Genomic DNA, 16863 nt, shown 5'->3' with positions numbered 1-16863 from the left:
CTTATTGAACATTACGATGTGCAAATTTGGGAAGGGGGAAAGAGGGTGAGACAGTTCAGGCTGAATTCAACCCTCTGTGTTCAGAAATCACAGAATTCTCAGGGCTTCTGTAAATGTAATTGGGCACAGTGGAGGTATTTATTTAAAAATAGTGATAGCCCTAAGGCTGAAGCTACAGGGGAGCGTTTTAGAGCTGTCAGCAGCAAGCCTTGGAGGCCTGGTTATCTCCCCTTCCCTGCAGAGGAAGCCTGCGGGAGAGGCAGGGTTCTGGGAAGGCAGTACCTGATGCCAGAGGCAGGGAATGCCTGGGAGGGCAGAGCCAAGCAATGCACACGAGGATCTCTCTCACTCTCTGACAGAATGTAGCAGCCCTCCGAGGGAGAACACTTTCCTGAGCACATCCTCTCATCCTGCCTTTTCCTGCAGCCCTGCCTCTGTGCCCCTGCGCTCCCCTCCCATGGCTCCCCTCTGCCTGGCTTGATTTCCCTCTCCTGCAGGACTTTCACACAATTACTCAGGGTGATGGACTTGTTGCCCAGTGCTGTTCACAGGCCTGGCTCCTTAGGCTGCTTCCTGACACCTTTAGGAATGTGTGCTGTGCAGTGGTTAGGCAGTAATGACTAGGAACCATCCTAGGCAATCTTTTCCCCTTTGACAAGCCCTGCCAGAAAGCAGCTACACACTTTAAAGCATTTTCCCCTTCCATCCCAAATCCATGCAGAAGTGAGGGCTTCCACAGCACATTTGCATTCTTGATGCCTCTAAACAGGGAGTGCATAATTTTATGGATCTGTTTACAATCCATTTTTCCTGTCCAAACCAGTATGAGAGGCCAAATTTCTTCCTGCTGTGCGACTCCATGACTTTAATTTAGTTCCAGCAAGGAAGATGTATGTCTGTGGGTGTGGATTTTAAAAACCCAGCAGAAGGCACTGCAGATGTGCAGTTGTGAGTTGTTCAAGCATCGATAGCTCAGCTCTGTGATCAGACTCCTCCTCCCCTCCACCCTCTTTGGAAACTAGTGACTTAAAAAATTGCATTCTGAAATCCAAAATTCTTTCTCTAGAAAAAGGTTTTGGCAGAGCAACTTCCTTAAGCACTGAAGTCTTACTTTCAACCTGTGATATAAATACTCTGAACCCTGCCAGGAGAGGAAACATTAAATGGAAATTGCAAGCAGAGAGGAGCAGTGTGGGGCAGCTGCAAAGTCTGTGGTTGTGTTTCCCTCAGGACCAGCCTGCAGGGAAGGTGAAGCAGAGGCTTTGCTGCTTCCCACCCCATGTGCTGGCTCAGGGGCTTGGAGAAGCAGTGCCAGGCTTCCCAGGCCACACATGTCCCAGGGCTGGGGCTCTAAGAGATGATGTTCCTCACACAGGGAGGCTCAGGGCAAAAGTCCAATTTTCTGCTGGACTACGAGGGGGGAGGGGAATTCAGCCCACTCCCTGCCCTGCAGGAGTCTCAGCTGTACATGGAAATCCAGACAGGAAAATGGGACTGGGGAATGAGTGCTTCTCACCCAGCCTCTGCCATCAGGCTCCTTTGGAATGCTGAAGGCAAACTTTCCACACCTGACACTGCAGGGAAAGAACCCCGGGCTTCTCCAATTTATTGTTGTCCTGATGTGTTTGTAATTAGTAATGCAGGGATCCTGATGGGAGGGGATGTGCCCTGGGACCCCACAGGGCAGATAAGAAAGGGAACACACTCACGTTAGGGCTTCAGAGTAATTGTAGTGAGGAGAGACTCCCAGAAACTTCTGCACTTCATCCATCACAGTAGCAGGGTCACTTCTCAGCTGCTGTCCATCAATAATGAGCAACTGCAGGGGTAAATGTGGCACTGATTTGGAAACAGGACTAAGGGTAACCAAAAAATGGCATTATTTCACTTCTGTGACAATCTGGATTTAAATTAGCTTCAAATGACTTTGTACAGTGCTAAAAGCATTCATGTGGATGAACCCCTTTTTAGGTTTGCTTTTTACTTTGTTGAGTTGGATTTGCATAGGTGGGCACCTTGTAACTCTGTGTGTGCACCTTGTTCAAATGCAGGAGTTAAACCTCCCAAGCCAAACCTGACACTCAGACAACTCTGAGAAAAGAGATAAGGAAAGGATGTAAAATATTGTTGAGGTTTACGATGTGTCTGTTGCAAGTCCTGAGGAGAGAAGGCAGCAGCTCCAGGTGAGGGCAGAGCCCAGGGAACAGGGCATGGGATGCTCAGCACCCTCTGCATGCTCAGTTTGCCAGGACATCCCCCTCTCCTCTGCAGGAATAAGCTGGGATGAGGTGGGCAAGGAGGAGACGTGGCCTGTTGGGTCCCAGGGCAATGCTGCCCTTGCTGCCAGCTCAGCAGCTCTGGGCAGGACTCCTCCCCATTTATCAAAGAGTACAAAGGGCAGAGGAAAGAAAGAAGTAAATGACTGAGATTTCCTCCCTTCCCGTGGAAACGGGATTGACCTGCTTCTCCTCTCTTTAGTACAGCTGAGGCTGGATAAAAACAAAAATCAGGATTGCAAGAAGACAGAGCTTCTAATTCTTTTTGTTGTTTGGTTTGTTTTTTTTCCCCCGGGTCCCTGACAAAGTAGGCAATGCTCAGCTCTGCCTCCTTTCAGCACATTCTGTCCCACCCAGGGCACACTCTGGGCATCCTTGCTGGTGACAGAGCCTTGTCCAGCTTTGCCTGACAGCAGGCACAGACATGAACTGCCGCGTGGCCATGTCCTCGGATAAGGAGAGCCCATGCATGTGCTTTGCAGCACTAAAATGTTTGCTTTAGGTTATTTTATTATTTTATTATTAGTAGGTTATTATTACTTCAACAATGGAGGTATTCTTTAGATCTATGCATTTAGGTAAATTTTTCATGGCGAAGTTATAAAAGACAACGCAATAAAATATCTGAAGGAAGAGGGGGCAAAAGAAGGAATCTGTGCTCCAGCTCTAAGAAAGGCCAATTCCATCTGAGGATCAAAGACATGCGAAGCTTTCTATGATGGGGACTGGCTAGGGAGCAGGATGACATTTATATTTCTTGAAAGCCCTGGTGTGACGCTGCAGCTGCGGCTTTCGCGGGGCGCAGGAGCCTCGGGGCAGCTTCGGGCCGTGCCGAGGGCGGCCGAGCCGGGCGCGCTCCCTTACCTGGGCGGGCGGGAAGTGCGAGAGCCAGCGGTGGATGTGCAGCGCGTACCAGCCGGGCTCCAGGCAGCGCCGCTGCAGCGCCCGCAGCTCCGGCGGCGCCCGCGGCCCGCCCGCGATCACCTCGTAGAAAGCGAAGCGCAGCGCGGCGGGGTCCTCGTGCGAGCGCTGGTGCTGCGGGGACGGAAACACGAGCCGCGCTAGGGATGCTGCAGATCAAGCCTGAATGCTTAAAAACCTTAAAAATCGCTGTTTTACTGCCTTGCCTCGGCAGCTGGAAAGCTGACAGTGAGACGTGACCCGGTACAAGCTGCAGCCCCTGGCCGTGCTTTGCTCCTTGCAGAACTTGCTGGCAGGGTCAGAAATGATGTATTTCATGCTGTCCCGGGATTATTAATCCCAGGCTATTTTAACACCGCATTTAGTGTTTCCTTTATGTGTTTGCCTCTGCCATTTTCACAAGCATGATTATATATTTCCCTAAAAATAGGATTTATAAGTAGTGCAGATTTTGTTATGGAAGGGTGTGGGCTCAGTAAAAGGCAAAGAAGAGCATCCCGGAGTTTCCTGGGGAAAACAACAGGCTTGCTTCTGTTTCCAAGCAGAGAAAAAAGGACATGGGTTCCCACTGATGCCACCACCATCCCCTGGCAGTGGCCCCACTGTGCATTCCCGGGGCGCAGAATTCCATACCTGGTACCAGGAGTAGGCGCGGTCCGACGGGTCAATGAGGATGGTGATGATCTTGGCCTTGGGGATGAGGGAAGCAGCTCTCCTGGGAGCTTCCTCAGAGTGGAAATAGTTGGCACTTTTCTCAAACAGGAGGTTGGTGGTGGTGTTGGAAGGAGTGGGGAAGAATTCCATGTACCTTGGAGGGGAAGAGACTGGTCAGAATGAGCAGCAGCACAAAAGGGTCATGGCCCCGTGCTTCCCATTTCATGGTGGGTGACAAGGTGAATTTTCAGACATAATTCTCAAGAAGCAAAATTGAATTTTTCAGCTCAGCCCAGACTGGAGTAATGGGAATGCATCTTGGCTCTTAGGTGGTGCTGGTAATAGCTAAAGCCCTCATGAAGTCTGGTAATTAGGTTTTTCCTGTGATGGATGGGATTTTTTGCTAATAACTTCAGTGTCAAAGGGATATCTTTCACCAGTTTGGAGTGAGTTCAGTTTTAGCTGCAGGAAAAAAATTGGGAAAATCTTCAAAATGTCAACATTTAATGTCAACATTTAAATGTCAAACTGTTTCATTTTAACATTGTTGAAGTACTTCATTTTGGGACTGACACATTTTTGCTTTTGGACGCTTTCAGAATTGCAAGATTTGAATTTTGGCTTTGAATGGTCTTTTCCATTTAAAATTGATTGGATGGATCCTTGTGAAGAGATAAATGGAACGTCACTTCATGAAAAGCCACTTTGGAAGGAACAGAGTGTAAGTCAGTGCAGCTACAGCTATGACAAGACAGAGATGTTACTCATGACAGAACTGCCTCTTGCATTCATTTGTGTGAAAACTCAGAAAATTCTTACTGTAATATCTAAACAAAATTAGGGGCTTGATTAAATGCCCCATCATTACCAATTAGATTCTCTTTCCATCTGATAATTCCCAGCATAACAAATTCATCCAGTAATTAAGGGGATGTCACACCCGCTCCTGGAATTGTTCCACTGTGATTTTCCATGCATTAAGAATGAACACCTCGATTTTGTCATTCTCCTTACCAGTCAATCCCCTTGTGGTAGTTGTTGCCATTGAAGAATTGAACTTCCTCAAAAGTTTTTGGGCTGGGGAGATTGCTGATAATGGAAGGGTGCATCAGAAGGAATAAATAAAGGGCTGTTGTACCTATGGCGATGAAAAGAGGTGCCATTAGGAAATATTAAAAAATTAAAAAAGGACCTTTGACTCTGTAGAAACTTTTAAAAGCTCTCCTTGTGCTCCTTACCTGTTTTCTGGGGTCCTATCACCAGGAATTTGGGCAGGTGGTCACAAGTTTTGTCTCTGGACCAAATATCCCTGTGTCTCTTATCGTCACACGGGTTCTGAAGGACAAAAGGTGGTGGTGCCCATCACACTGGGAATCTGAAACCTCTGCAGGGTCTGAGTGTTCTGCACTAGTGCCAGAGCCCTACACTGAGCAGCAACACCCCACAGTGTGTGTACAGTGGTTTTGAATGGCTGAGGACAAGGTTCAGTCATTAGCAGAAAAGAAAAAGAAGGGGGAAAAAAATTGGAACATTGATTTAATCAAATTTCCATTTGAGATTCAGATGGAAGCCTCTGGATGGCTTTGAGGCATTACTTTTTGAGTTGTCAGAGTGGTTCTGGATGCATGGGGCTTAGTGCCAATTTTAATTTACGTGAGAATGCAAAAGGGAAGGACAAAATAGAAATGTGGGATATTATTCATCTCCTTATCTTTCTCCTACCTATGAATGCAAAATAAAAACCTGTGAACAAAAGGCCCTGCAGAAGAGGTTGGGACTGGCTGCTCTTCAAAGCAGTTACCATACAGATGCTGCTTTTGCAGAGGTAACAGAGGATACACTTTGCTGGTGAATAAAATTAACTAAATGTGATGGAGAAAATCATCAGCTGAACAGAATTGCTGCAGCCCAGTGAAAATATTGTAGATTTATACTTCCTTTGTAGCTGGGCCAAAAGTTATAGGGGAAATTTTCTGCACCTTTTTGCAAGTGCAAGCCCTAAATAAGTGCACAGGTTTCCTTGGTGCCCTCCTGGATTTAACCTTGTGTAACCACAAGCTCAGTGTGGCTCACAGCATTCCAGGCAGAAGAGGCAGGTACAGGTAACTGTGTTGAACTCACATTGCCGCGCTCGAAAAAGGCTTTTTAGAAGAAAAGATGCTCGCTCCAAGGAGGGGGCTGCAGCAGGAGGAGGAAGAGGAGGTGCCTTACCTGCCACAGCGGGTCGGTCTGCTCGGGGAAGAGCTGGAAGTACTTGTGGGCCAGCTGCACCGGGGGCAGCGTCTGCAGCCTCAGGTTAGTGGAGCTCCGCACAAAGCTGGCCAGGTTGGCAAAGGTGTAGAGGCCCAGGCGGTCGTTGCCGTAGTTGGACAGGTGGGTCATGAAAATGCTGATCTGGGGGCAAGAGGAGCCTTTCAGGCGTGGCACACCACAAATCCAGTTTGCTGTCCCCCCCCGGTGCTGGCTGGTGTGCCTGGAATAGCACGGCTGTAAGTAAGGGAATAAATCCTGACACGAACGCTCCCAGGCTTTGTGAAGGATGGTATCTCAGCTAAGTATCTCTGTCTTCATTTTCTCCTTAAAGCTGATATAACTTCTTGTTATCAGCCTTCACGTGGCCACTGCCTTGTAGACGTCATGATTTATTTCAGAGGAATAAAGAGAGTTTATAAGAATAAAGTGACAAATGTATTTCCCAGAGTTTTCTTTCCACGAGGGGATTAAACTCAGTTTTGTGGCTGTTTTACCTGTAGATTGTAATTTTTTACTTTTATGAAGATGGCACCAAACTGAATGCTGTCACTTGGCTGTTTTAGTGAGTGCAGTGGCCTGAGCTGGGATGGACTGACAGTGAAGGCAGATTTGGGGACTGAAGCAGCCTCTCCTGAAGAAATGAGCTGTCAGCAGTGGGGACACCTGGCAACACTGGGGACACCTGGTTCCCAGTAAATGGTTTGCTCTGCACAGAGATAATTGTGTCCAGGTGAGCCTCGTCTGGGATGATTAGGAATGGGAGGAGTTTATAAAGTCACGTGCAGGGCAGTGGCTGTGCTTTCTTCTTTTGGAAGCTGCTACAGGAGTTGTGTTCAGGTCAATGCATTTTGAGTTTGTAAATTCAAAATGAATGGAATTGATGTGCTGGAGGGTTTTTCTGGGTGTGTTTTGAGCGATGCCTTGCCCAACCCAGGCCTGAGGGACAGTGTTTTGTCAGCACCCCTTTGGAGCCTGGGCTGTGGGTCAGATATGCCTCAGATAGCCTCTGAAATACCCCTGTGTGTGTCTCAGGAGGGTTTTTAGCAGTGATCCACCTGCAGAAAAGCTTTCCCTCCTGCAGGTTCCTGCTCTGCCATCCCAGGCTTGTCCCTAGTCCATCAGGGGATGAGAAGGCACCAGCTGCCCACTCTCACCCTCTTGCTGTGCCAAGGTGATGCTTCTTTAAGCACCAGCCCCCAGTGCTTGGAAATGTGTCCATAGGTTCGTTAAATTATTAACAAGGAGCTTTTAGTGCTCCTCCAAGGGGGAGACAGATGGAGCTTAGGAGAAAGTGTCCCTCATGGCTCCTCTGCAGTGGGATGGCATTCTGCACACTTTGTGCCACAAAAGGAAATTTATTCTTCCCTTTTATTCTGCTCTGGGCCTGGGCTAAGCAGAGATTGGAAGCTGTACAAGTTGTTTTTTTCCTGTGGATTGATTTGGTGGATTCCAGTTCTTGTGTGTTTTATGACCCCAAGTGTTTGACATAAACAGAGCGACTTAAAATTGCCCTGAACTTGGTGCATGTCCCTAAGTACTACCCCAGAAACCATAGGGAAGGTAATAAATTATCCTCTCCTCACAAAATAAACCCCAGTGAACCCAAACAGATCCTTGCTAGATCAACTCCCGCAAATGTGCAAAGTTCTTCCTGTAAACTGTTTTAAAGTGCTGAAAAGGAAAATATTTGTAGGGAATGTTGCTGGAGAATATCACCTTGTTTCTGGAGCATTTGTTTGATGAGTGCTAAATGACATTTAATGTTATTGCACCAAATGAAGTATGCAAGTAAATCTGTGTGCTCCTTGTGCTTTGTTTACACTTGAAAATGGATGAGATTGTTTTCAATGTTAAAATGTACTTGTAGGAGAAGAGTATTTGCTTATTCTAGGAGTTTCATTTTGTTGCAAACCAATTTAAAAGACCCAGTCAATCGCTCTTCATGGAGTCAAAAGATCTTGGACACTCTTTTGACTTCTTGTGCTCCAGTGGTCTTTTTGGAAGTGAAAAAGCCCCAGATGTGATGCATTATTCATGGAGTAAAATGGGATTTAATTCTTTGCTGTCTACCTCCAAATCACTGGGGATGAAAGGTGATGGGTTTTAACTGCTCACTTTAGAGCATGGATGATCGCAGATTGTTTGCAAACGAATGGCAGGACCATCGCACCCTCTCACTGTGTGCTTTTTGTCTCTAGGGCTATTTCACATCACTTACATCTAGAATTTAGATATACAGTGTTTTCTCTATTTGGAATCTTGTTTTCTCTATATGGAATGTTTGTATATGCAGGCTTGTGTTATAGAAAATGAAACCTACAGTAGTTAGTAGAGAGAAACAAAGGGCTTTTAAAAAAACCTATTTGAATAGAAACCAGTGGCTTGAAACTGTATTCTCTACTCAGAGTTTGTGTGCTTGCTCTGGATGCACTGCCCTATTAATTCAGAGTAAAGAGCTTTTTTCCTTCTGTAACTGCCAGACTTAGCACAGCTTTACCTAAAAGCACTTGGTTTTGGACAAAGATGAGCCACCTGCCTCTGGAGGGCACAGCTGCAGTGCATCACAATCTCAAGGATGGCAATTCTGTGTTGGGAATAAAAGATTGGCTGATTCCTTTCTGTTGCTATCTGAAACTCTCCCTAGCCATCGATCAAGCACTTGCAATGAAAAAATCCATTAGGAAACTTAGGTATAAATGTGTTCCACCTCATCTTCTCAGCCACTGCACAATTAAATAGGATCAATGCTCCCCTTTAGGTCCTTTCCTCCTGCTGCCTGGCCCATTGCTGGAAAGCCCAGGAGCCAGAGCTGGGTGTCATGTGGGAATTCCACTGTTCTGAGAGGAAATGGATGCTTAGTGTCTTTAGCTTTTTTAAATAAGGTTTGCCAGAAGGGAGGAATTAATGTGGGGATTCTTCTGCAGCTAGGGGGAGGCTGGGAGGGAGAATTTTGTGTTGACAAAGCACTAATTTTAATAATGACAAATGGCTTCTCTAGAATTCAGCACTATTCATATTCATGACCCTTCTGCTGCTGAAGCAAAATCATTTATATGCCTGAAAATCGCACTTTTTTTTTTTTAGTTTTTCTCTCTTTCCACTCTGCACATCTGTTTATAATTTAATACTCTTGACAGCATAATCAAATATTTTCCAAATATAATATCTCTAAAGAAAGCAACAGAGTCAGTGTTTGGAGAGAAATATTTTTGTCTTTGATTGAAGGGGAAACAAAACCACGGAATGGCATTTTATTTCCTGTGCCCATATTCATTACTGTGTCTGCTCTCCACCTTGAGCGCTCCCAGGATGGGAGTTGGGAGCTGCTGTCCAGCAGTGGTGGCAAGTGGCCTTGGGACAGCTGTACAAATGCTGCAGAGCCTCTCTGCTCTTTTAAAATTCCCTATTGGAAGAGCAAAATTGGTTCTCATTTAGCCAGAAACGCTCTCTGCTTTTCCATTGTTTAGTTGGCAGGATTAAATGAATTCCTCAGTATTGACAGAGCAATCTTGTGCCTTGTTCCTTTCCTTCTGAGAATACAGTTGCTAGGTTTGATATTTTACTTTTTTTCCTGTTATCTCTCCAAGTTTTGCTTCTAAAGTAAAGGCTAAATCATGAGCACATTCCACCCCAGCCGATCATGTACATTTGTGACACCTCATGATGTGTGGGGTCCCAGACAAAGAAAACTGGTTGGGAGGTTCTAATCCATTTGTTATATATATTAGTTATGTATTGGTTTTTTTCAAAGCCTGAAAGTAGAAAAAAGAGGGGGTTTAGTTTTTTTCCCCTCTCAGCACATGCTTTGAGAGGCTGTGAGAAAAGTAACTACTGCTTCTGACGAATTTGTGCAATTGGTGTGTAGCTGGGTGAGGGTGGAAGATCTGAATGGAAGTTTTATGGCTGTTCATTTGTCACACTTGTGCAGGTGATCAGCAGCACAGCTAATTGTGCCACTCACGTCTGTGGGCCTCAGGAAGCCTTTGCAGAAGTCTACAGCAATTCAATTCTCTTGTTGTTTCCATTTTCTAGTGAAATTCATGATACAGGAATTTGTTTTCTTGTCATCTGTGTTTTCTCATTGAAAAGACTTCCTCAGACTATAAACTCTCTCTTAAAAAAGGAAATAAATCTACTCAGTTCAGACTTAAGGACAAACCCAAGTTCAAATTAAGGAAATGAAGCAGATTGCAGGGGTTTGGGATACTGTTGGTTTAGGTCAAGCTGAACAAGGGACATGCAGGCAAAAAGAAGCCCAAAGGATGATGACTTTGGATAAGTTTGTCTGCCATTTCTCTTTAGACATGTGGTAAATGAAAATCTGCTTCTGCCTGGGCTTGGAATGATGGAGGAATGATGTCTCTCATCCCTGACATGACACTCTGCAATCTCCAGGCCGAGGAAGGAAACATTCCCTGGCATTCCCTATGGACCCCAAGTTACAGAGCAAGTGTAAACCATTCTGTTTATTCTGAGCACTCCTATAAAAACTAAGAAAGAGTTTTCACCAGGATATTTTCTTTTGAACTGCAAAGAAATGCCTGGCAAGTTACTATAGGCTGGAGATGCAGGAAATTTATCATTTGTTTTTATGGCAGTTCTACTGTCATGTTGCTATCTTAGCAGTTTTCTGACTGCTCTGGGTGATAGAGTGTTCATAAATGATGATTAATTAATCCAGTTTGGTGGCCTACTCTGAGCAAACAAACCTCAGAGTTAATTTAATTCTCCACTCTTGGTTTCAGAGAAAAAAAAAAAAGGCAGCGTTTTCAGTTCACTAGAGGATATAATATTCTCAAATCAGCCACTTTCCAATTAATTTGAATGGCAAGCACAGTGAGGAAATTTAGTTCTTGGCCATTTACTTCTATTAAGGATTCATTTTCAATAATCAGAGAGTTCCGAGTCAGCTTGTTTTCACCTGGAAGACTTGCTGCTCTCACTCGAATAAATAATGGCATGGTGTGTGCATGAAGGTATCGGGTTCTTTCCCTCTCTCCCCAGTACCCCCTTGCTGACATGCAGTCGTTGGCTGCTATTTCTGCCATCACCCAACTTGCTGGGAAGGAATTCTGGTGAAATATCAAAATGTGTGGAGTGGAGCAGCAGCTTTCATAAAGCAGGAAAATGTCATGAAAGAAGGAAGAGAGATGTGCTATCCTTGAAATGTTTTCCTGATCCTCTGGGTTTCAAGCTAATTAGTTTCTAAATGTGCTGCTGAAGGCTTGAGTTTCCATGGGATAATATTTCCCTGCAGTAGCTCTGTGCAGCCATGTGGGATGGAGGGGGGAAAATAATGATTTACCACAGGGGGAAAAATATTCAGGACCATGAGAAAGGTCAGGGTTGATTTGTGTGTTTATGAACATTAAGATAAATTGTGATGTAACTTGTTAACGAAACTCCCTTTTAATTTGGCGGAATGAACCTTTCCCTCTTGCCAGGTTGGAGAGGAACACGTGTGTCCCTGTGGGCTGCACCCTGATAACTGCAGCCCCACAAATATTGACATTTTTTACTGGGAGGTTGCCTGCCTGATTTTTTCTGTCCCCAAAATGTGCTGAGATGCTCAGCTCACAGAGCCCTCAGCAGAACCGCACTGTGAATTACTTTTGGATTGCAGCACATTTCCTACAATGCCCAAGGTTATTTTTTATTCTTTCTATAACTATGCTCAGAGAAACAAAGCAAATAAAAAGAAAAACATTACCAGCACTCAAGATGTTCCATAATAACATTCCCAAATCTCTTGTGGAAGGTATAAATTAACCCCTCTCTGTATTTGCTTTTAATATGCCAAAGCAATAACGTGTGATTGTCCTGTCTCTGTGATGAGAGGGAGCAGGGAACAAGAATAAAGTCTTCCAAGTGTGGCACATGCAGGATGTGGAGAATGCAGATCCAACAGGCTGGGAATGAGCAAAAGCCCTTTAGTCATGGGGAGAGTTTAAAGATGGAAATGCCTTTAAGTGGCCCTCAGAATTAAAAGCGTCCCATGCCACTTCCCAGGGAGTTGGAATAATAATGTACATTATTATGGGCTGCCTGTAGCTTCTGCTGAGGGGAGTTCAAAGTTACCTTTCAATCACAGGTCTGATTTCGCTCTCGACAACCAAATTCCTGTGAAGAAAAGCTAATCTTCCTGAAACTCATCTGCCACGTTTCACCTCTGCTTAAAGCTTCTTAGGGGTGTTTGATTGAAGTGGGAAGAGAAGCCTGAAGTGTTTAACTTCACCCTTTTTCTGCTGCTTTTCCATTTTTAACCTGATCTGTCAGTTGCAAATATGTGATACTTTGGTGGCTTTATGGGCCAAATGCTGTGCAGGGCGTGCCTGACTCTACATCCTATGTGGGGAGGCAGGTGTAAACCTAGAATAGGGAGGGTTATGCATATAAAAATAGGGAGAAAAATTACTTGTGCCCACTTTGATGGTGGAACTACGGAAAGGAGTCAGTGGGAGATGGAGTAAAAACACCCTGTGAGAGGAGGGGGAAAGGAAGAGTCAGTGCTGATGAATTCCTGTGTAACAGGGAGAGAAAAAAGGGTGCTGCAGGAAAGGGGTGCTAGGATCCTGGGTTATCCAAAAGCTTTTCAAGATGAATGGGTAATGGGAAAACGTCTATCCCATTGGCAAATAAATCCAATTCACTGACTGCTCAACCAAGCCCGTGGGTGTTGCTGCTTCTCCTCAAAGCCCCACACACTCATTTTTGCTGTAGGTGCCTTTTGTGCTGTCACTTGCCGGCTTAATAAAAAGCTCTCCGGTTTAAGGAGGTGTTTTTTAGGAGAAATGACTCTCTCGCTGTTGTTGGTGGAGGCAATAATATTTAGGGCTGTATTTATTAGCTTATCTTGGCTGTTAAATGTTTATGGCTGTTGTTTATGGCCTGTGGAGCAGGGGAGGGAAGGAAAGGAGCCATCAAACAGATAGTGGGAGACCTTGTGGCTACTCAAGAGGTGATAAATAGAACAGTTTGTAAAAGCATTAAACATGTCAGGCTCTTCCCTCGAGACCGAATGAAGGGCAGGGTCAGAGAACCCACTCGGTTTTGAGTCTGACATTTGGATGTGGAAAATCTCCCTGAAAACTTCAGCACCAATGGAGCTCTCTCTAACTTTGCCTATGAGAAACCCTTTTTTTTTTTTTTTTTTTTTTTTTAATTTTTTTTATTCTGCCTCTGAAATCTTTAACGTTTTGGGGACTTGGTTACAAATGGGTTGCCTTTAATTCTGAGTTTTCACAGGTTACATTTGGAAGCAGAGAGGGATTTGCTCTGTTCATCCCATTTGCTCTCTCCTCCTCCTGTTCTGTGTTTGGTCATGATAGCAGATGATGGGAGCCTGGGAAAATAGCACAGCTTCCACACCAAATTCCCTTTCCAAAAAAAAAAAAGCAGGCTGGTTCTGCTGCTCGTTTCTCTATGGAGTGTGGCAAAGCCAGAAGTGCCTGGAGAGTTGATGGGAAGAGGTTTAAAAGAAAACCAATGTGGCACAGCACTGGTGAAATAAACAGTGAGGGAGGGAGATTGTGAGAACATATTCTGTGAGAAGAAAAAGTTATTCTAAAGCACAATTAAGCTAAGCAAATAATGAGCGGTAGAATTTTTAAAAGGCTGAAAATAACTGAAATGTTGAACTCCTTTGAAATGCCATAAGCTTTCTTTTTTCATCTTATATAACCCAATGAAGCAAATGTTAAGAAGATATCTCAAAGCACTGCAAAAAGTTGTAAAGAATTGAGAAGGTTTAGGAAGAGAAAAAAAAAATCACATGATGCTGTTCAACGCGGTTTTAAACAGAAAATAAATTTTTACAAGTTTCAAGCTGACTTTGCTGCTGGAGCTGTGGGATGCTGCACACCTGCAGAAAACCTAAATATTTTGTTCATAATGCTGATCAGAACCAGAGAATTTTCTAGCATATTTACATAGCTGGGTGGTGTTACTTTCCCATTAAGGACATGGTGATTTTCTTTTAAGATGCTCTTTGATACTGCACTCCTGTCTTTGAAGATACATCATGAGCAGCAATGTACTTTTTGGAGTATTAATGTGTTTTCTTCGCTTAAGATCTACCTATACTTAATAGAAATACTTGCGCTGTTACAAGAATCATAGTGTTGGGACAAGTTTTATTTTGCTATCAAAATTAGATTGGGCACAAAACCAGTTTTGTAAAGCTTTTTTACATTTTGGTTGGTTGTAGCTTTAGATGTAATTTTTCCCTCTTCCCTTATTTCTAGTGAGTGTGGTGGTTTTGCTGCTCTCTTTGCTGCTGTGCAAGTGCTGATGCTACAGCTTTTGGGAGGTCTGTCCTAATTAAGATTTAGTGACTAACTGGGTTTTGATGTTTGTCAAACCACATAGTAAATAACATCAAAGATGATTATAACTTAACTCTGATTGAACAGTCAGCTTTGGTCTGGCAAGGGAGATAAGAAACTTTAAACTAAAATTTTTCTTACTTGTATCAAATAGTAAAGCAAAAGTCCAAGAAGATAATATTTAATTTTCTGCCCCAAACTGTATTTGTATTTCTTATTTGTACATACATCTGAAGCTCCTTGTTATTGCTCTTAGCCTCCACATGAAGGAAACCCTTCAGAGGGGAGCTGGATTGATACCTTTGAAAGAGTTTGGCTATTTGGGTTTATTTCAAGGCCAGTCTGTTTGCTGAGCCTTCCCCACTAACTTCAATGAGCTTTGCTTTGAAGTGTTTATGCAAAGAGTAAGCACCCCAGACTGCAGACTTGAGCAGCCTGCTGCCTTAGCTGGATTCTGGAAAGGTCTGCCTGGGATTCTTGTAACCCTCATTAAAACTCCAAGGAAGTTGGTTTGATTTCTGTCTGTCTTGGTGGAATTTATCCCTCCTCTGCCTACCACTAAATCATCTCTGCCAGACATGACTCATCTTTAGGATTCATAAATTAGACAGTGAAAATATCTCTCTGAGCCACAGAGTATTTAGTAGAAGCCATTTAAAAAAAAATTCCATCAGAAGATCCCCTTGACAATCTCTCTGCAAACTTTATTTCAATGCAGTGTCCCTTGGGCACTTTCTCATTTAACCATCTGTGTGATATTGCTTCATGGAAGCACAAACATTTTTGGTATTTGAGCTTAATAGGTATTTGTAATATATTTGGTGAGATTGCTAACCATGATCTGAGGAAGGGATGGAGTTTGTATATATCTTTTGAAAAACTGTTTAATCAAAAGTTGATCACGGCAGTTTTTTCAAATACCACCAGCAATATCTAGGGCACTCTCAAGTTATTGGGACACAGACTGGCTGAGGAATTTGGGCTGTTCTAAGCATTGCTTGTGGGGTTAGGAGTTGTACATGCTCTGCTGCACTGCCCAAATCTGAGGAAATCACCTCAGTGAGAAAAGCACAGGTATTCATCCAAGTATGATAAAGCTCAGTGTGAATTCCAAGCACACAGTTCAGGAAAGCATGGGAGGAAAAGCCAGCCTGAGAGAAGTGCAGGTAGTGGGGAGGCAGGATAAAGAAGAAGGATCTGTTTTATTCTCAAGTGAGGTGTCATGTGTATGGTATAGAAAAATTCCTGATAGAAAAGTTCCATTTCTCTAAGACCACTGAATCCCACTCGGACACCAACTTACTTACCCAGCCAAATGTTCACTCACCAGCATCTAACTGTATAGCACCAAAAATCTATTTTTAGGTGTCTAAATGAAAGTGACCTGGATTTGAGTCAGCTCTACCTGAAGTTGCTTTAGCTCTGCAGAGGAGTCAATGAGTGCTGGAGTTGAAACTCACTGAAAATGAGGCCACCTGGAAAGACAGGGACATTCATCTTGTGCCTGGTGCAGCCTGTTCGGGTGCAATGGGAAGGAGGGAGGACAATGTCAAGAAAAAATAATCAATACATGGGGGGGATGGCTCTTTTGCTTGCTCCTTGCACCTCTAGGCTCCTGTCTTAAATGGTATCAGGCGTTTTTTTAGCAGCTCAAAACCTGTTTTTAGGAGCTGGTGATGGAGGAATGGTATCAGGCCTGAGCCCTGGGGTTTCCATTGAGCTATATGAGGAGTGCCTGAGGAGCTAAGCTCATGAAAAAAAGAAAAAAAATGAACAAGATCAGTTTTTTCTACCCTCGCAGGTTGGTTTCAGCTTCACACACGTCTCTCAGGGGGACCTGGCTTCAGGCTGGGAAACAATAAGGAGCTGGAATTAATGCATTTCCCAGGGAATTGTTGCAGGTACAGTTGTAGCTGGAAATTGGCAGAAGACACTTTTCTCCTTTGTTCTTAAACTGCTTGTTACGTCTGAGCAAGTGGTCCTGGTTTTGATTTCCCAACCTGATCTCCTTCCCTTTCCCCCTCCCTCCTCCCTGCCAGTCAGCACATCCAAAACCAGCACAAGAAGGTACCTACGGGGTTCAGGAGAACGGTGAGGAACAGTTCCCCTCCTCGGATACTTTTGTCCAGCTCCTGAGGACCACCAGGATATTCCTTGTAAAAAATAGTGTGAGTGAAAAGGCCACAGGTCTGTCGAGGGAGCACCTGGGAACAGAGGAATAGCAGCTTATTCAGGTATTGCAGTGCCATAATCGACCTGGGGAAGGACTTTGGTTTCCCTTAATTCAATATTTTATATAGCTTTACTCAGTTAAAACAACAACCAAAACCTACATTTGTAGAGCATTTGGTACACGTGCAAAAATACTGCTGATCTTGAGTCTGTTCCAGCAGTAATTGGACTCTGCAGGAATTTGCTTTTGAGCCACTCCCTCT

At 44.2% G+C, this 16863-nt stretch overlaps 1 protein-coding gene across 2 annotated transcripts in view; it reads right to left on the bottom strand.

Annotated features, from left to right (window-relative positions):
* Positions 1–16863, bottom strand: part of LOC135447015 (bifunctional heparan sulfate N-deacetylase/N-sulfotransferase 4) — a 62852-nt gene that overhangs the window by 4489 nt on the left and 41500 nt on the right. For both annotated transcript variants that reach the window (XM_064711665.1, XM_064711664.1), the window contains exons 6-12: positions 16504–16632; positions 6063–6245; positions 5090–5186; positions 4866–4989; positions 3831–4005; positions 3141–3311; positions 1710–1819 (exon numbers count right to left, since the gene is read on the bottom strand). In XM_064711665.1, coding sequence (XP_064567735.1) covers positions 1710–1819; positions 3141–3311; positions 3831–4005; positions 4866–4989; positions 5090–5186; positions 6063–6245; positions 16504–16632 — 989 coding nt within the window. The remainder of the gene's footprint in view (positions 1–1709; positions 1820–3140; positions 3312–3830; positions 4006–4865; positions 4990–5089; positions 5187–6062; positions 6246–16503; positions 16633–16863) is intronic.

The sequence above is a fragment of the Zonotrichia leucophrys genome, chromosome 4, assembly GCF_028769735.1.
Source record: "Zonotrichia leucophrys gambelii isolate GWCS_2022_RI chromosome 4, RI_Zleu_2.0, whole genome shotgun sequence".
NCBI lineage: Eukaryota > Metazoa > Chordata > Aves > Passeriformes > Passerellidae > Zonotrichia > Zonotrichia leucophrys.
Note: the sequence above shows the minus strand (reverse complement) of the source record. Positions and strands in the feature narration are given on the sequence as shown.